Source organism: Chiloscyllium punctatum, chromosome 33 (genome assembly GCF_047496795.1).
Source record: "Chiloscyllium punctatum isolate Juve2018m chromosome 33, sChiPun1.3, whole genome shotgun sequence".
In the NCBI taxonomy this organism is placed as follows: Eukaryota; Metazoa; Chordata; class Chondrichthyes; order Orectolobiformes; family Hemiscylliidae; genus Chiloscyllium; species Chiloscyllium punctatum.
The window spans coordinates 5147936-5168374 of NC_092771.1; the positions used below are offsets into that span (position 1 = coordinate 5147936).

The following is a 20439-nucleotide window of genomic DNA, read 5'->3' on the forward strand; positions in this document are numbered from 1 at the left end:
TGAGGATTAAGAAAAAAAACCAGTAGTTATGGCTCGTGTTCCCATATCACTATAATTCCATAGAATAAGACTGACTTTGAATATCTTTCACCCGATAGGAAAATATAATTAAATGGGCACCACTGAAGCAGATGGAGCCATAATGGTTCAGGTCTATCAACCAAGACACTTCCATCTGCTACTGCATAATCTCATTCCAAAGTTGTAGCAAAGCCAAAGCTGTGCAACTAATACTAGCCACCGTCCATTGCTAGTGTGAGAAGGGTCACATGATAGTTGTGCTCATTTTGCACAGGTTCTGTGGTTGTTTTTGTATGGTTTCCAATTTACCAAGTCTAAAATTCATCCTTCCCCAACTGTAGGATGGACAATCATGGTTTATGCAACCAAAGACAGTAATCATATTCTGGTGATGTCCAGTTAGTGTTTAGAACATAGAACTGTACAGCACAGGAATGGACCCTTCGGCCCATGATGCTGTGCTGAACATGACTCCAAATTAAACTAATCCCTTCTGCCTGCATTTGATCCATGTCAATTCTTTGTATATTTATGTGCTTATGTGCAAGTCTCTTAACACCTCTATTGTATCTTGCTCCAGTACCGCCACTGGCAGCGTGTTCCGCAGTCCTACTACAATGTTTAAAAAAAACTCCCCATCTCAAATGCATGCCCCGAATTTTATGTTCCAATTCTGGGAAAAATATTCTAACCATTAACCCCATCTCTGCATCTCAATTTTATAGGCTTTATCAAGTCTCCCCTCAGCCTCTGCCACTCCAGAGAAAAACAACTCAACTTTTTCTAGTCTCACCTAATAGCTCATGCCCTCTAATCCAGGCAGCATCCTGATAAACCTCTTCTGCACTCTCTCCAAAGCTATTTCTAGATTAAGACATCAATGTCTGGACTAAAACCTCATCAACAACGCTGGACAGTTCAGTAGAGTGATAAAGCCATACAGCATGGAAACAGATCCTTCAGCCCAGTTTATTAAACTGAATCTCTCCCATTTGCATGCATTTTGCCCATAAACTAAACCATTCCTATCCACGTACCTCACCAATTATCTTTTAAATATCATAGTTGTAGCCACCTCTACCACTTCCTCTGGCAGCTCATTCCATATATCACCTTGTGTGTGGAAGACATTGTCCCCTCAGATCAGTTTTTAAAACTTTTCCCCTCTATGCCATCTAGTTTGACCCAACCTCTACATCCGCCTGTGGTAAAAAAAAAATCCACAGATTCACTACCTTCAGAAGAAATTCCTCATCCCTGCCTTGAATGGGTGACACCCTACTCAGAGAAGATGCCTCTGCTGTCCTACACTCTCCCACAAGGACAGGCACACTCCCTGCCTTGAACCTGCTATGCCCCACAAGAAGGTGGGGCATAGCAGTTTCAACAAGGTCTCCGTTCATACCTCCAAACTCCCATTAATAGAAATTCAAACTACTCAACCTATCCTTATAAGAAAATCAGGTTGTTTTACTTAATCATCTTTATCTGCCAAGTACAAAGAAAGTGAGACCCATTCCCCTGTAATAAAGGGAGCCAGTCAGCTGCCAAATTCAGTAAATTAGGGCACTAAAGCATCGGTTATCCCCTCCATCCCTCACTTAAAGGGTTGAGTGTACATCCTTCTAGTGATTCATCATTACTGCTAGTTAATCCAGGTAAGTGCAAGTTCCCAGCTGTTTCCCACTCTTTTCTTTCAGAGCCCACCAAAACCTTACAGAAAAGTACTGCTGCCTCTTACTATTGTTGAAGATCATTGTTGTTACACAAAAGCACTCAGCCCTTAAAAATCCAACCCTAATATAATTTACTGTAAAATCCCACTGTACACTCAACATTGCCATAGAATTTTACAAACTAGAAAATGAGTTAAAAATAAAACTGATGCAAAAGAAAATTGAAGTATTAAAACAATATTACCTACAAGTGGGCAAAACGGAACAGTAATAAAGCTGAACTTCAGTCCTAAACAGACTGACACAGAAGTTATAAAAGGGTAATATAGTCACTGCAAAGACTTGAAATAAATATTGTCTCTGCTTTTACAGTACATATGAACATATAAATTCGCAAAAGGCAAGGTTATTTAGCCCGTTGCGCCTGCTCCACCATTCCACAAGATCATGGCTGGTCTGATAGCAGCCTCAACTTTGAATTCTTACCTATCTCTGAAATCTTACCATATCCTTGTTAGTTAAGAATCTACCTCTGCTTCCATGGCTCTCTGGGAAAGAGTTGCAGAGATTCATAACTCTCAAAGGGAAATGCATCTTATTTTTAGCCTGTCTTCATTAGTACTCATCTCTCCCACAAGGGACAATGTCCTTTCAGCATCCATCCAGTCAACTTCCCTCAGGATCTTGCGTCTCAATAAGACTACCTCACATTCTACCAAACTCTAATGAATACAAACCTAGTCTTTTCTTATAAAATAACCGCTTCATCTAAGAAGATCAGTAGAACATTCTTGGAGCTGCTTCTAATGCAATTATGTCCTATCTTAAAACAAAAGAGACCAAAAGAGTACTATGGACAGTACTCCACATGTCGCCTCAATAACACCCTGTAAAACTGTAGCAAAATATCCTTACTTTTTTATTATGTTCCTCTTGCAATGAACTGTGCTCCATTTGCTTTCCTCATCACTTACTGTACCTGTATACTCACCTTCCATAGTCACATACCAGAACAGTCAGAGGCCCTCTGGATAAGTGCACAGTTTTCTGCATTTTACTCAATCAAGTTTTTGCCACCACTCACTTAATTACATCTCTTCTGAAGAGGACATTAAAAAAAAACTTATTTTCCTACCTATCTTTGGGTCATTAATGAACTTAGCATCCATACCCTTGTCTCTTTATCCAAGTCATTGGTATAGATTGTAAATAGTTGATGTATCAGCATTGATCCATAATAATCCGCCAGTTACATCATACCAACACAAAAATAAACCATTTATGCCTACAGTTTGCTGTTAATTAAATAATCTTTTTTTCATGTTAATATGCTACACATGACACCACGAATGGTATTTTGCGTAGTAACATAGTTGGATGCAACAACTTGGCAAATGTGCGCTGGACAATGAAATACACAACTCCTACAGAGTTCCCTTTATCTATATTGCTCATTACTTGTTCAAAGAACTCAAATAAATCAAAGTTTCACTTTCACAAAAAAACCTTGATTATACCTCACTGTATTGAGATTTTTGAACTGCTCTGCTATCTACTTAATAAAAGATTCTGTCATAGGCAAAATGCTAAGCTAACTGGCCTGTAGTTTGCTGCTTCCTGCCTCTTTCACTGCTTGAAGAAAGTAACTATGCTTGATACTTGCCAATATTTTCTAATTTACCAGGAATGTTAGAAAACTCAAATCAATACGTCTATTTCTGTAATCACTTCTGTTAAGACCCCATGACATAGTCCTTCAGGACCTGAGAATTTGCCAAATTTTATTTCCAGTCATTTCTCTCTACCTTTTCCTTAATGACTCTAATTGTTTCAAGATCCTCCTTCCTTTTTGCCTTCTGGTTTACAACTATCTTCTATAGGGAAGACAAAATATCTGCTTATTATACGTGCTAGTTTGTTCCATTAACTTCCAAGACTCCCTCTAAATGACAACACTTCATTTCTTTCTTTTTAAAGATGTGGAGCAAGAGTTGTATTTTTCATCTTTCCAATTAGATTGCTCTTGCACTCAATTTCTCCCTCTTTTAAGTCATCCATTGCATATTATTTTCTATTTAATCTTCCATCCTATTAATCTTTACAAAATTGGTTGATGGTTCTTTCAATTTGATACCTGAAGACAATAAACTGTACTAGAAATAGAACAAAGGCACAAAAGAGAGTGAAATAAAGTACTAAGTATTAGTAGGCAAAAATACTTGAAATATTAACAGGACCAAGAGGTAATAAAACCCCTCAACCTGAAGGCTGACATTTTAGCATTTTGAGAGAATTAACTGCAGATATTGCAGATACACAAATGACAATATATCAAAGTCCCTAGATTCTGGAATAGTCCCAGTATGTTGAAAGGTGAAAAGTACTATCCTATTATTGAAAAAGGCAGGGAGAGAGAAGGGAACTGAAGCCCAGTTAGCCACACACCTGGGGACATACTGGAATCCGTCATTAAGGAAACTATATCAAACCACCTAGAAAAACAGTGTAAAAATTGATGAAGCTTTATAAACTTATAAAAGTTTAATTTTTTTGAAAATATTAGCTGGGTATATAAAAGGGAACCAAATCAACTTAGTTTGCCTGGATTTTCAAAATACATGTGGTTAAATGTCACATGAAAAGTTGCTGCTCAAGTTAGGAGCTTTATTGGTTATTTAAGATTAGGTTAAAGGCCAGAACATGGGGGAAGATACTAAACAAGTATTTTGCATCAGTATTTACTGTGGAAAAGGGTGCGGAAGATATAGACTGTAGGGAAATAGATGCTGACACCTTGCAAAATGTCCATATTACAGAGGAGGACGTGCTGGATATCTTGAAACGGATAAAGGTGGATAAATCCCTAGGACCTGATCAGGTGCACCCTAGAACTCTGTGGGAAGCTAGAGAAGTGATTGCTGGGTCTCTTGCTGAGATATTTGTATCATCGATATTCGCAGGTGAGGTGCTGGAAGACTGGAGGTTGGCTAACATGGTGCCACTGTTTAAGAAGGGTGGTAAGGACAGGCCAGGGAACTATAGACCAGTGAGCCTAACGTTGGTGGAGGACAAGTTGTTGGAGAGAATCTGGAGAGACAGGATGTACATGTATTTGAAGAGGCAAGGACTGATTAGGGATAGTCAACATGGCTTTGTGCATGGAAAATCATGTCTCACAAACTTGATTGAGTTTTTTGAGGAAGTAACAAAGAGGATTGATGAGCACAGAGCGGTGGACACGATCTATATGGACTTCAGTACGGCGTTTGATAAGGTTCCCCATGGGAGACTGATTAGCAAGGTTAGATCTCACAGAATACAGGGAGAACTAGCCATTTGGATACAGAACTGGCTCAAAGGTAGAAGACAGAGGGTGGTGGTGGTGGAGGGTTGTTTTTCAGACTGGAGGCCTGTGACCAGTGCAGTGCCAGAAGGATAGGTGCTGGGTCCACTACCTTTTGTCATTTACATAAATGATTTGGATGCGAGCATAAAGAGGTAGAGTTAGTAAGCTTGCTGATGACACCAAAATTGGAGGTGTAGTGGACAGCGAAGAAGGTTATGTCAGATTACAACAGTATCTTGACCAGATGGGCCAATACGTTGGGAAGTGGCAGATGGAGTTTAATTCAGATAAATGCAAGGTGCTGCACTTTGGGAAAGCAAATCTTAGCAGGACTTATCCACTTAATGGTAAGGTCCTAGGGAGTGTTGCTGAACAAAGAGACCTTGGAATGCAGGTTCATGGCTCCTTGAAAGTGGAGTCGCAGGTAGATAGGATAGTGAAGAAGGCGTTTGGTATGCTTTCTTTTATTGGTCAGAGTATTAAGTACAGGATTTGGGAGGTCATGTTGCGACTGTAAAGTACATTGGTTAGGCCACTGCTGGAATATTGCGTGCAGTTCTGATCTCCTTCCTATCAGAAAGATGTTGTGAAACTTGAAAGGGTTCAGAAAAGATCTACAAGGATGCTGCCAGAGTTGGAAGATTTGAGCTATAAGGAGAGGCTGAACAGGCTGGGGCAGTTTTCCCTGGAGCGTCGGAGGTTGAGGGGTGATATTATAGTGGTTTACAAAATTATGAGGGGCATGGAAAGGATAAATAGACAAAGTCTTTTCCCTGGGGTCGGGGAGTCCCCAGGGAAACAGAACTAGAGGGGATAGGTTTAGGGCGAGAGGGGAAAGATATAAAAGAGACCGAAGGGGCAACTTTTTCACACAGAGAGTGGGTACATGCATGGAATGAGCTGCAAGAGGAAATAGTGGAGGCTGGTACAATTACAACATTTAAGAGGCAGTTGGATGGTTATATCAATAGGAAGGGCTTGGAGGGATATGAGCCAGGTGCTGGCAGGTGGGACTAGATTGGATTGGGATATCTGGTCAGCATGGACGGGTTGGACCGAAGGGTCTGTTTCCATGTTGTACATCTCTATGACTCCACGACAGGAGACAACAAGCAGGAATGAACTGGCCATTTTCAGGGTGGCAGGTGATTAGTCAAGTGTCACAAGGATCTGTGCTGAAGCCTCAGCTATTTCGAGTCTATATTAATTACTTGGAAGGAGAGATCAAGGGTAGTGTTTCCAAATTTTCTAACACTATAAAGCTTAAAAAGCTTAGGGAGGCAAGTTTACAAAAGGTTTATAGTTGGATGAACTGATTGGATAAGACAGTGGCAATTAAGATGGGGAAATGTGAAGAGACCATCCACTTTGACACACCTGGCATACTGTGTAGAGTTGGTACCTAAGGATAAATGACATTCTTAGATTGGGTACAAAAACGATTCACAGGATTGATTCCCATAAAGAAATATTGATCATCATGGTCCTTTATTTCTGGAGTTTAGAAGAATGAGATTGCATTGAAACAGATATTTGCAATTCCATCAGGCAGAAGATCCAGAAGCTTGAACACACGCACTAACAGGTTCAAGAACAGCTTCTTCCCTGTTATTAGACTGATGAACGGAATGTCTAGCTTCAAATAACATTGATCTTGCTTCACGTATCTCCTGTGCAGTGTAATCTGTATGCCTCACTCTGTCTAGGCACCCAATGATGTTTGCTATGATCTGCCTGCAGAGCTCGCAAACAAAGCTTTTCACTGCACTCAGGTAACGTGACTACAATCACATTAAGTCAAAAAGATGGCCCAATCGTAGGACATGTATCAGTACAGCATATGAACAGACCCTTTGGCTCATCATATCTGAGCCAAACATAATGCTATTCTAAACTAATCCCATCTGCCTGCACATGGTCCATATCCTTCTCTTCTCTGCCTGTTCATGTACCTTGTTTAAATGCCTCTCAAACTTTGCTACCATATTTGCTCATACCACCTCCCCAGCAGCATGTTCAAGGCACCTAACTGTATTAAAAAAACTTTTCTTGCAAACCTCTTAAACTTGCCCCTCTCACCTTAAACCTATACCCCCTAGTATTTGACATTTTCATCTTGGCAAAGACACACTGATTATCCACCCAACCCACAGCTCTCAGTTTTATATATTTCCATCAGGTCACCCCTCAGCCTGCAACGCTGCAGCAAAAACAATCCCAAATTGTCCAACCTGTCCTTATTGTTAATACACTCCAATCCAGGCAGCATCCTGGTAACTCTCTTCTGCACCCTCCACATCCTTCCTATCATGCAATGACCAGAACTGCACACAGTATTCCAAATGTGACCTGACTAAAGTATGATGTATTTGCACCATGACTTGCCAACTTTTATACTCAATGTCCCACTGAAGGCAAGCATGTCCAGTTGAATTGCCACTTTCAGGGAGCTACAGACTTGAACCCCAAGATGCCCGTTTATCAATGCTAAGGGTCTTGCTATTTACTGTATTTGTTCCTTGTCCTCCAAAAATGCATCACCTCATACCAGATTAAACTCCAATTGCCATCTCTACATTCAACTTTCCAGCTGCAACCCTGCATATTTTTCTTCACTATCCACAGCTGCACCAATTTGTGTCATCTGCAAACTTACTAATCAGACCACCAACATTTTGGCAGTACAGTGGCACAGTCGTTAGCGCTGCCGCCTCACAAGTTAGTGCTGCCACCTCAGTGCCAGGGACCAGGGTTAGAGTGCAGCCTCAGGCAACTGTATTGTGAAGTTTGTATGTTCTCCCTGTGTCTGCATGGGGATTGGCCATGCTAAACTGCCCACAGAATTCAGGGATGGATACATTAGGTGCATTAACCAGGGGAAATGCAAGGTTACAGGGATACAGTGGGGGACTGGGTCTGGGCAGGATGCTCTTTGGTGGGTTGGTGTGGACTAGTTGGGCTGAATGGCCTGTTTACACATAATAGGAATTCTATTTTATAATAACTTATAAACAATACAAACAAACAGAGGTCCTAGCACATATCTTTGCAGAACACCACTGGTCATAAGCCTCCAGTCAGAAAAAAAACCTCTACAACAATATCTGCCTTCTATGGTCAAGCTGATTTTGCATCCAACATGTCAACTCACTGTGGATTCATGTAATGTGATCTTTTGGAAACCATGAGGGACCATGTCAAATGTTTTAGTCAAGTCCACGTAAACAACATCTGCGACCTGACCCTCAATAACCTTTGGCACTTCCTCATAAAAAAACCTCAATCAAGTTTAAGAGACAAGACCACCATTGTTTATAGGTGAAAATGAATGCTGGAGGTTAGAGTCAAAGAGCTGGAAAAGCACAGCAGGTCAGGCAGCACCCGAGGAGCAGGAAAATTGACATTTCGGGCAAAAGTCCTTGGATTACTTATAGCCAAGCTGACTATCCCGAATACATTTATACTTCAATGCTGCTCTTACTTCTAATGCCTCTTAATGAAACAACTGAATTTATAGTACTCTCAAGGCAGTCTTCAGTACAACGTATCATTGAATCCCTTTGATCAACTTCACAACTGAAATGCTGAGCAATCAAACAGGTAATGTCCATAGTTAAGTTTACAATTAATAATGGAAATTGGCCCTTCAGCAATTTCAACTTAAATTCACCTCTTAATCTCCCATGAACAAAGTTAAGAGGAGACCCAGACGTTCATGATAATGCTACATTTAATGCAACTGTTGTTTGCAACTTAGGAAGCAGAGGTCTTCATGGCAGGTCCTGGAATCACATTTCTAAAAATGTTTCTGTAACATTGACACCATGTTTGTGGGACAGTTTTATCAGGATTCAGCAATGTAAACAGATGAAACTCAACCAGAGACCAATCTCTGACCAAGCAAACTATAGAAGAGTTACATTTAAATACACCTTTGACAATGTTATAAAATTCACTGCACTGAAGGTGTTACATTGTGAAGCACTACGATCTTAGCTTCACCCTGGCTATCAAGAATCGCTCCTTCTATGAGCACAACAGCATTACAGATTGCACCAATTCACTCAGGTGTCAGTTACTGATCAGGGAGCAGGCAGTGCAGCCAAATGGGATTTCCATGACTTTGCTCAATGGAGATGTGGCCATCAGGGTCTAATTTTAATCCCTTTCTTGGAGAAATGCATTGTGTTTATTGTTTCCATTTAAATTTCTCAACCTAGCTATCAAACAGAAGATATTACTAGACATGAAGACACACTTAATTCCAGCACGTGAAGTAACACTGACATAGCCTTCCTCGGCTCTGGAGCTGACCTCCTTTCCAGTATGTACAGGTCCACTACTTTCCCCACAATAGAGAAAAAAAAATTACCTTTCCATTAGTTTCTCCTTATCCCAGTTGAAGTGGCTGAGAAGTATCCTTGTGATTGTGGCTGGATTCTGGGGGTAAAAGGTAAGATCAAATAACATAATTTAATAAATTTGAAGCATATTTCCTGTGATTGACATCCTTAAACACATTTGAAAGTTTGTACTAATTTTTCTCTGGGTTGTCTCCATACTAATTATTTGTAGAGGGGCAGACAATTGAGATGTGAATTAGCACCAATATGACAATTCTGGTTGTAAGAGCTCAAAGCATGTTCCAAGTTGAGTTCTATTTTCACCTGTGAGTTAAAGGATTCAACCCACCATCAATAAACATATAATCTAGACCGACAGTAGGGTGAGGCTGTTCCGCGCTTGCAGAGCTGTTGTCAAGTTACAACCCAGTCTGCCTGTTTAAATTGGTACAGACAACCAAAGATTCAATTGCATTAGCTGACAGAGACTAGCGGTTACCACCTGTGTCCCGGTCAACACAACTCACTTGACAACCATATGAGTACAGTTCTGGCACAAAATGGCTGCTATAAACAGTGCATTTTAATGAGATTTACTTTATGTAAAGAACTGAGCCATTTCAGATACGTGACAAGGTTGAATGCCTGCATTCCTCATTCCCAATGCCATGATCAGAAACAGATTTGTAGCCACTAATTGGGATTTACCAGCCTTCTTAGCAATGAGTAAACAATCTCACCCTACCTAGCACTGTAAGGTTAGGAATCTGTCAAACACAATTGTGCATTATAAAGGTAGCTGAGGTCATGAGTTTCAGATTGCTGTGTAATAAGACACTAGTGTCTTACATCAAGACCAAATGACATGGAATTATTTAAAAAACACAATAGTCTTCAGAAAATCTCTCAATAACCCTAGTTATAGATGAGTGCATTTTCATAACATACAAAAGCTTTTTATTCTATTTTATTTATTCAGTTGATATCATTACCATATGTACTACCTCACAGGAACTTAGGAACAGCGTGTGATTCAACAGTCACATACAATCTGGAATTGACAAAGCTGGGTTTGCAACATCGTATATAAAAACACCCTATCGACAGCGATTTTTAGCACACAACTAATATACAGTTTGAGATTGTGGATAATGCTCACAAGGCCAGCATTTATGGCACATCTTCAACTGCCCTCAAGACATGGTGACCCACATTCAAGAACCATTGAAGTCTCTGCTGGAGGCATCCCTGTTAGTGAAAAGAGTCCTACGCTTTTGTCTAAGTGATGAAGAAACAATGGTGATCTTGTTTCAGGTTAGCATGATGTGTGGCTTGGTGAAGAGGTACTCCATGGCTGTCTAGGTGGAGGAGATCAGACTCTGGAAGGTCATCTTGAAGCCTTGGTGAGTTGTTAAAGTGCTTCGTGTAGGTGGTACACACTATCGCCATTGTCCCAGACTTTGCTGAGCTTTTGGAATGTTTTTACAGCTTCATCCATCCAGAAAGTTCCATCAGACTCCTGACTTGTTCCTTAGAGATGGTGAAAAAGTTCTGGAATGTTACCTGCCACAGAATACACAGAGGGTAAAAACGAGGACTGCAGATGCTGGAAACCCGAATCTGAATTAGAGTGATATTTCAGGCAAAAGCCCTTCATCAGGAATAGAGGTCACCTTCATCTCTATTCCAGATGAAGGGTTTTTGCCCAAAACGTCGATTTTCCTACTCCTTGTATCCTGCCTGACCTGCTGTGCTGTTCCAGCACCACTCTAATCCAGACAGAATAGAGTCAAAAGTGTGGCGCTGGAAAAACACAACAGGTCAGGCAGCATCTGACGAAAAAGACTGACCTTGCTGTGCTTTTCCAGGGCCACATTTTGACAGACTCTCTAGCATCTGCAGTCCTGCCTTTCTCAAAGAATACACCAGACCCTGATCCAGTGCTGTGGTTAGAATATTAATGCAGCCAATCCAGGTGAATTTCATTCTAGTGATGAGGACACACATTGTTTGCTCACGTTAGGCATTTCAGATGACACTATGCGAGGTTGCAGCAACAAAAACAATGAATAGTACAGCGCAGGAACAGGTCCTTCAGCCCAAGCCTGCTCTGACATGACACCTTTCTAAAGTAAAGGACCTTTGCCTCTGGTCAGTCCATGTTCTTTTGGAGTCCCCCACCCAAGGAAAAAGACTGACTATTTATCCTATCTATGCCCCTCATGATTTTATAAACCTCTATATGGTCATCCCTCAGCCACTGATGCTCCAGGGAAAAACTCCTAACCTATTCAGCTTCTTCCTATAACTCAAAACTTCCAATGCTTGTCAGTCTTTCCTGCACCCTTTCAAAGTTTAATAACATCCTTCCTATAGAAGGGCGAACAGAATTATATTCTAAGAGTGGCCTCAACAACGTCCTGTTAAATTATAACATCACATCCCAACTTCTATACTTAATGTCCTGACCAATGAAGGCAAGCACACGAAACACTTTCTTCACCACCCTGTCTACTTGTGGCTCCACTATCAAGGAACTGTGTGTGCACCTGCACCTTTGTTTGGCAACACTCCTCAGGGGCCTACCATTAACTGTGTAGGTTCTGGCATGGCAAAAGAGCGGGCTCCAGGTGTTGGAGATTACAGTCGAGAGTGTGGTGCTGGAAAAAGCACAGCAGGCCAGGCAGCATCTGAGGAGCAGGAAAATTGATGTTTTGAGCAAGAGTATTCCTGATAAAGGACTTTTGCCCGAAACATTGATTTTCCTGCTCCTCGGATGCAGCCTGGTCTTGTGCTTTTTCCAGCACCACGCTCTTGACTCTAAGTTCTGGCATGGTTTGCCTTACCAAGATGCCATACTTCAATTATGTAAAGTAAACGCCACCTGCCTTTCCTCAGCCCATCTGATCAAGGACCCATTGTAATCTTTGATTACTTTCTTCACTATCCACTACACCACCTATTTTGGTGTCATTGCCAAACTTACTAACCAGAACTTATATTCACATTCAAATCATTTATATAAATGATGAACAATGGCGAACCCAGCACCAATTCTTGTGCACACCACGGGTCACAGGCTTCAGATCCAAAAAGCAAACCTTTACCACCATCCTGTCTCCTACCTTCAAACCAATTTTGTATCCAATTGGCTAGTTCCCCCTGGAACCAACATGATCCAACCTTACTAACCAGTCTACCACGCGGAACCCTTTCAAACACTATGCTGAATTTCATATAGACAACATCTACCACTCTGCCTTCATCAGTCTTCTTTGTTACCTCTTCATTCTCTTGTACTGCCCATTTTGTCAAAGGGTGCAAATTGTCTGGAATGCTTTGTTCATTACAACGTAGCTGCACTTCACAAGGACATTACTGTTTGCAAAACACTTTGGGATATGCCAAGGTCACAAACATTCTATAGAAATACACGTCTTTCTTTTCAACCAATCTATCTCAATCTGCTGGTTCTAATGAACAGAGATGTAGGTGTGGGAAATAGAGGGAGGTTAGAACCTTGAGAAACAAATGACCATGAAGATACATGAATGGGGAAAGCTTTCCATAACCTTTTAACCATGAGACAGTTAAAATGGTTGATTAAGCTGAATGCATTGTTTGCTAAGGTGTTCAGTGGGTGCCACTTTCTTCTTTCACCAAGAAATAAGAAAGCGGCCCACTCTAAAACAGTGTTAATGGATTTTCCAGTTATCTCAACAGAATTGGGGAGGTACTTCCATGTGATATCCAAAAGATGGCACTTCCAACAGGATTATCTGGTCAAGTTGTGTAGTAGGATGTGATTCAAAGACAAGTGTGTTAATACGGAGTCAAAAGTGTCTGACATCTGATACAGAAACCAAAACACACCAGTAAGCAGATCACAAAGCAAAAGCTAATTTAGCATTTCAAAGCTAGACAATTCTCCAGGGAACCTCTTGAGCTACAAAACTTGGCTGTAAGTGGCAAGAAATCTCATGCAATAATACAGACAAGCACCACCACCATCCCTTACCACAGCTCAACCCCTCCCCCCAAAATTAATTGGGTCTTTGGAACAACATCCTTTTTAATGCCAGAATGGAATTTCAGACGTGAACTCAGATATAAACACCTTACAGCCTAGATAATATACAATTACACAGGAGAATAAATGAGTAGAAGGGAATCATCATGCCAGGAGGTTCAGGATATGTTGTAAACCTTAACTGCAAATCTGTAAGTAACTACTAATAGGATTATGACAAGTGACTTTTCCCTTGCTGTAGTGTGGTCCAATTCATCAGACAAGATGGAAGATTAGAGTAACTGTTATTTTCTAATGTGAAGTAGCACATGTATTCACATATGTATAGCCATTACTGAAATTCAAGTGCCCTGCCCTTTCCAGCATCTTCCTCTAATCAGTCTTTTCTGTAATCACCTCACCAGATGCAATTTAAGTTTGGAAAGACAGCATGTATACTTTCTATCTACAGTTCACCAGTATGAAGAAAGATTCTCGTTAGAGAGTACATAATCATGCAAAATTCATCAATAGCTATAATACTTTTTACTGTATAATGTTTATAAATAACAAGTGAAAGTGATCTCTGAAGGCAGCAAGTGTGATTCTACCATTATTATACCTTTACCCAATCTAGTTCCTGACCCATGGAAAACTGCACCAGCAAATAAACATTAAAAATTGACTTTAAAAGAGTGTACATTGGCTGAATGAGTTAAAGGTAAGAGCAACAACGTTACTCCACAGATTTCAATGTACATTTAAACAGGGACCTTCCACAATTTTAATGATTGTAAGACCACTGCCATCAAACAAACCTCTCAAACGTATTGTAGGAAGCTTGGCTGCTGTGAGTAGTGGCTGTTAATATGATTCCAATGCAAGCATTCCCACCCAGCAGAAATTTCAGGCTCTGTTGGGCAGAACAAGCTGTTGCCACCACAGCTACCTCTGGGAGACAGTGGCAAGATAGTGAACAGTGAGCAATCAAGGACTGGACCACAGCCAGCAGTCTGGCTTCACACTCACCATCGAAACAAGCTCAAAAGTAATGACAGGCAGACTTAGCATCATCTCACTTGAACAAGAGGAAATATTATCCATTCTGATCTTGGTCAGCACAGCATTTGGCCTGGATAGAAGGCAGTCATTCACCCTGCTCAGAACCCACAATGCTTTTCCAATGCTGTTCAGGTTAAACCTAATGTGTTCCAGCCAGAAAGGTTTATTTTGAGCAGCTGCTAATTTTGAAATGGAAAAATCCAAGGTTCAAACCTTCTAAAAGTTATGAATGGGAAAAAATTGTCCAGACTAAGCTTGAGCTTGCTGTTTAGAGGAGACTCAATTCTTTACAAAAGGGCATAAATTACTTAAGGAAATAAATACAAATGAACATTCAAAATTGTAATATTTCATTTACTCCCTCAAAATGCTCCTCAGCAATCAGACTATAACCCAACACTTTATATCAAAATCCTCTTTCCAAATAAAAATCAAGTTTACAATTACAGAGCCTAAAGATTAAAAGAGAACTTTCAGCAGGCTGTGTGTAAACCCTGGTCCAAGTCAAGTCACTGCTGGCTATGCCCTTTAACATAGGTGCACCCATCCATACCAGGATGGGTATATGAATAGGTTTTTAAAGAGGGATATGGGCCAAATGCTAGCAAATGGGACTGGATCAGATCGGGATATCTGGTCAGCGCAGACAAATTGGACCAAAGGGTCTAGTTCTGTGCAATATGACTTTATAGAGGAGAAAGCGAGGACTGCAGATGCTGGAGATCAGAGTGTGGTGCTAGAAAAGCACAGCAGGTCAGGCAGCAGAGAAACAGGACAATCGACGTTTCGAGCATAACTTCTGATAAAGAGTTTACGCCCAAAACGTTAATTCTCCTGCTCCTCAGATGCTGCCTGACCTGTTGTGCTTTTCCAGCACCACATCTCGACATATGATTCTATGTCTATGACAACTGAGAAAATAATGTCCTCATCTGTAGGATAAAGTAATAGCTCTGTAAGGTTGGACTCACAAGGAGGGGCCACCAGATTAGACTTAGGGTATACAAACTCCAAGGAATGGCTTTCTTAGAGCTCTGACTGAGTTCTAACTGAGGGCGGCATGGTGGCTCAGTGGTTAGCACTGCTGCCTCACAATACCAGGAACTCAGGTTTGATTCTTGCCTCGAGTGACAGTGCAAATTCCATAGACATTCTCCCAGTGTCGGTGCGGGTTTCCTCCCAAAGATGTGCAGGCCAGGTGAATTGGCCATGCTAAATTGCCCATAGTGTTAGGTGCACTAGTCAGGGGTAAATATAAAGGTGGGGGAAATGGGTCTGGGTGGGTTGCTCTTCAGAGGATCAGTATGGACTTGTTGGGCCAAAGGACCAGTATGGACTTGTTGGGCCAAAGGACTTGTTTCCATACTGTAGGGTATCTAATCTAATAATAGTCCCTGCCTTTAGTAAATCCTCTGTTGCAAGTTTCCTTGATCAATGAAAAGTATTTCCACACAACTAAGATGGCTTCTCTCTCTCTCCATGTCCAAATACTGCATCCCTTTAACATCAGCATAGGGAATAAAAATGGTCACTTGGGTTCTATATCGATATATAATCAATGAATGCGCAACTAGTAAATACTGGTACATTTCATAAATTAAAAGTAAATGGGAGAGCAAGAAATCAACATGCACTGAAGTGGAGACTGGACAGAAAATCCAGAGGTAGCCGATTAAGTCTTAGCTCAAAACAGCAATTACTCTAGGCAAATTTTATCACCCTAGAGGTTACTGGAGCATTGTCAACCAAAATTCTATCACCACCTACATGCCCCAGGCTCAACCATGTGCTGGGATCTTAAGTAAAGCAAGCAGCAAAATTGCATTTTCTAACGGAACACTGAATCCTTCAGCTGAATGATAAGTCTTCGATACATCAAATGTCAGGTTCCAGGCACAGCTAGATATTAGACCAAAATAATTTCAGGGTATTCACTGGATTTCCAAAGGTTGTCTCAAGCTCAGCACTAACAAATCACAAACCTTCTACTCCCGATTGATCAGTAAGCCCCATGTCCACAGATGACTGGTTCAGGCTCAACGTTCACCTCTCAGCGAATATCATATCCATACTGGTTAACATGAAAACCCTAAGCAGTTGGTTCTTCAAGACAGCTCACTGGGTCAGAATATCTAATGCTGTCACTGTACAAATTTAGCAAATTAATGTTCCACATTACTGAAACCTAATGATGACCTCACATATAGATCTTCTAATAGAACAGTGAAACATAAAGTATTAATATAACTAACATGGTAAATCCTAGAAGGTTGATGACCTTTCAATGCTGGCATTTAATCCAGGTTGCAGAATGACATGGTCTGATTACTGAAACCCGACAAGGTTTTATTAAACCACCTGAATCTTTAAGTGAGAGGATGAAGTACCTTTCTCTATTTTGCTCTGGATAGTGGCAAGATTCTTTACTGTTCCTGCAACTGATTCACCCAGGCAAGTAGAAAATCTCATTTGTGCCATTAAGCAGTTGGCAGACTTTGAGAAGTCAGGGGACTAGTCACTTAGCACAGAACACTCAACTTCTAACCTAGACACATGGTCACAACATTTGTGCTGCTTCCGCGAAGATTTTCGATGTTAGCTCAAATGCTCCAAGATTCACGGAATACAGGGAGAACTAGCCATTTGGATACTGAACTGGCTCTCAAAGGGAAAGACAGAAGGTGGTGGTGGAGGGCTGTTTTACAGACTGGAGGCCTGTGACCAGTGGAGTGCCACAGGGATCGGTGCTGGGTCCTCTACTTTGTCATTTATATAAATGATTTGGATGTGAGCATAAGAGGTACAGTTAATAAGTTTGCAGATGACACCAAAATTGGAGGTGTAGTGGACAGCTCAGAATACCACAGGATCTTGACCAGATGGGCCAATGGCAGAAGTGGCAGATGGAGTTTAATTCAGAGAAATGCAAGGTACTGCATTTTGGGGAAGCAAATCTTAGCAGGACTTATATATTTAATGGTAAGGTCCTAGGGAGTGTTACTGAACAAAGAGACCTTGGAGTGCAGGTTCATAGCTCCTTGAACGTGGGGTCGCAGGTAGATAGGATAGTGAAGGCAGTATTTGGTATGATTTCTTCTATTGGTCAGAGTATTGAGTACAGGAGTTGGGAGGTCATGTTGCAGCTGTACAGGACATTGGTTAGGCCACTGTTGGAATACTGCATGCAATTCTGGTCTCCTTCCTATTGGAAAGTTGTGGTGAAACTTGAACGGGTAATGAAAAGATTTACAAGGATGTTGCCAGGGTTGAAGGAATTGAGCTACAGGGAGAGGCTGAACAGGCTGGGGCTGTTATCCCTGACGCGTCGGAGGCTGAGGGGTGACCTGATAGAGGTTTACAAAATTATGAGGGGCATGAATAGGGTAAATAGGCAAAGTCTTCTCCCTGGAGTCAGGGAGTCCAGAACTAGAGGGCATAGGTTTCGGGTGAGGGGAAAGATATAAAAGAGACCCAAGGGACAACTTTTTCACACAGAGTGCGGTACATGTATGGAATGAGCTGCAAGAGGAAGTGGAGGACGCTGGACCAGTTGCAACATTTAACAGGCATTTGGATGGGTATATGAATAGGAAGGGTTGGGAGGGGTATGGGCCGGGTGCTGACAGTTGGGACTAGATTAGGTTGGGATATCTGGTCGGCATGGACTGGTTGGACCAAAGGGTCCGTTTCTATGCTGTAAATCTCTATGACTCTATTCAAACATATTACTGCTAGTACTTGTGTTTCACATACAGACAAGATACGATACTTTTGCAGGAAATACATTTCCATCTTCTCTGAACACAATCTGCTCATTGTGATGTGGATTTCCAGTGTTAAGAAACACAATGAGATCATCAGAGTCCAACCCTTTTTAAAAAAAATTTGGGTTCAAGGAACAGTAACTTTTAATGTACAGGACTAACTTTAGTCTTTTGCCTATTAACTCCTACTGTAATCCACTTTATTTTTCTCTGATTTTATTTTACTGCGATAAACACAGGATTTTTTTTTGTTTTAAAGACAATCATTGGTAGCAGGTCCATAGAATATCCAAAACTGACCTAAACTTAAAGCAGCAAAGACTAATTTCTCCACTTTATAAAATGCGAATATCTTTTTAGAATGAATATTGCTCCATTTTACTAACTTCTAGACAATGATCAAATAGTGACTCAATATTGGTGTACATTTATTGGAATAAACAATAAGTAATAAAACCAAAAAATGATGGAAATAATAAATGCATCAGGGAGCATCTGTAGAGAAAATAAGTTAATATTTCAACTTGACGACCATTTGTCTGACCCGGAATCTAGAGTCACTGAGGTTAGATAATATAGGCTTAAAATGTGTTAAATTAAACCAGTTCAAAGTGTGGAAACCAGCAAATTTCATGTAATGCAATAACTTCACCAAAAAAAAAAGCAGGGTGCTGCATTATTTATTTTGGGGTTGTCTCTTATTTGAACCTCTTGCTTAAATCAATGCTGAAATTCCAGGTAAAAATGCAAACTTCCAGCCAAATATGTTGTGCGCTAATCTAATTCTAAATAATGTACAGAAAGATCTATATGCTGGTTCATGATAAGATTACATCTTTACCAAGAGTTGCATGCAATATTTAGAACATTTTAAAAAATCACTTATGTTTACTTACATAACTTAATTTTCTTTTTTGTCGTGATTTCTGAATGAAATGGCAGTGATAACATAGGGGTCACAAGCAGAAAACTGTTAGCATGACAAGATTACTCTAAGTAGGAGCCACTTGATTATTACCAGTTACTCAACATAAGTGATCCAAATATGGATTTTGATCGTTTCAGCAGAAATCAGAAGGTTAAAAACGGTAATACGCTCAGTTGGTAAATTCGAGACTATCCCAGTTCAGGGAATTTCCCCAACCAGAAATATCAACCTTAAAAAAAGGTACCAGATTCTGTTCAAAAACCTTAAATAGTAAAGCACTCATGAAGATTGTACCGTATTTCCTCAATATCACAACGGGCACAGAGAAACTTATGGCAACATATAGACAAAGACGCGATTAGAAATATGAGAGACCAGGAAAAGAAACCTGGCTGCCCTCCTGGCACATGTTCACCTTTCCAGTGAAACCGGGGATCCTGCTCAAAACTATTCATACAAGGCCAAGGAAAGTGGCGGGCGAAGGGAAAGACAAGAGAAAACAAATCACTCATCCTTCCCCCTCATTCTCACTTTGGTTTCATCTCCTTCCTCATTTTGCAGCTTACACCAACAGGGCCCTCACCACAAGGCGCGGGGGGCCTGCTCGTTCGGGCTTTCGGCGAGTTTTCCTGCCGTGGCCCGGCCGGCACTGCCTTACCTCGATGACCTCGTTGACCTCCCGGATACACTCCACCATGTGCTGGACGATCTGCTCGGCGCTCAACACCTCGTAGCGGTAATCCTCCTCCTCCTGCTCGGCGCCCAGGCCGCCCAGCCCGCCTAAACCTCCAAGGCCGCCGCCTCCACCGCCGACCCCGTCACCGTCCTGGCCAGGCTCCAGGCCGGGCTCCTGCATCTCCACCTCACCGATCTCGAAGTTATCCTCGGGCTCGCTCTCCTCGCTGTACTCATCCTCGTCGTACATGTAGCCCTCGTCCGAGTCCATGTTGTTGTGGATGCGGGCTGGGCTGATGTGACTGTTTGTGGGGGGTGTCCCTGCCTCAGGCTGGGCTCGGATCGCCTCAAGCTCGGGTCGGGCTGAGCTCGGCTCCGCTCTCTCCCACCCCCCCACCCCCCAAACCTCCCCGCCCCCCGGGCAGCGTTACCGCAACAAAGGGACTGGGCCGCGCTCTCTCTCCCGGCGGCACCCGCGCCGCAGCCTGCACCCACCCTCCCTACCACCGGCCGGCAGGGCCCTGCACCGTCACATCCGCCCCGCAACAGCGCCTCTTCCGCTGCTGCAACTTTGCCCCTCTATGATGTCAACCGTTCGTGAGTTTAGCGTTGACG

General features: G+C 41.7%; 1 protein-coding gene across 1 annotated transcript in view; it reads right to left on the minus strand.

The window, feature by feature from the left end:
• The window catches only part of LOC140458361 (E3 ubiquitin-protein ligase ARIH1), a 76595-nt gene extending 56376 nt beyond the window's left edge, over window positions 1-20219 (minus strand). The window contains exons 1-2 of the mRNA XM_072552793.1: window positions 19808-20219; window positions 9416-9483 (exon numbers count right to left, since the gene is read on the minus strand). Coding sequence (XP_072408894.1) covers window positions 9416-9483; window positions 19808-20095 — 356 coding nt within the window. The 5' untranslated portion in view covers window positions 20096-20219. The remainder of the gene's footprint in view (window positions 1-9415; window positions 9484-19807) is intronic.
• Between the last annotated feature and the right edge of the window lie 220 nt (window positions 20220-20439).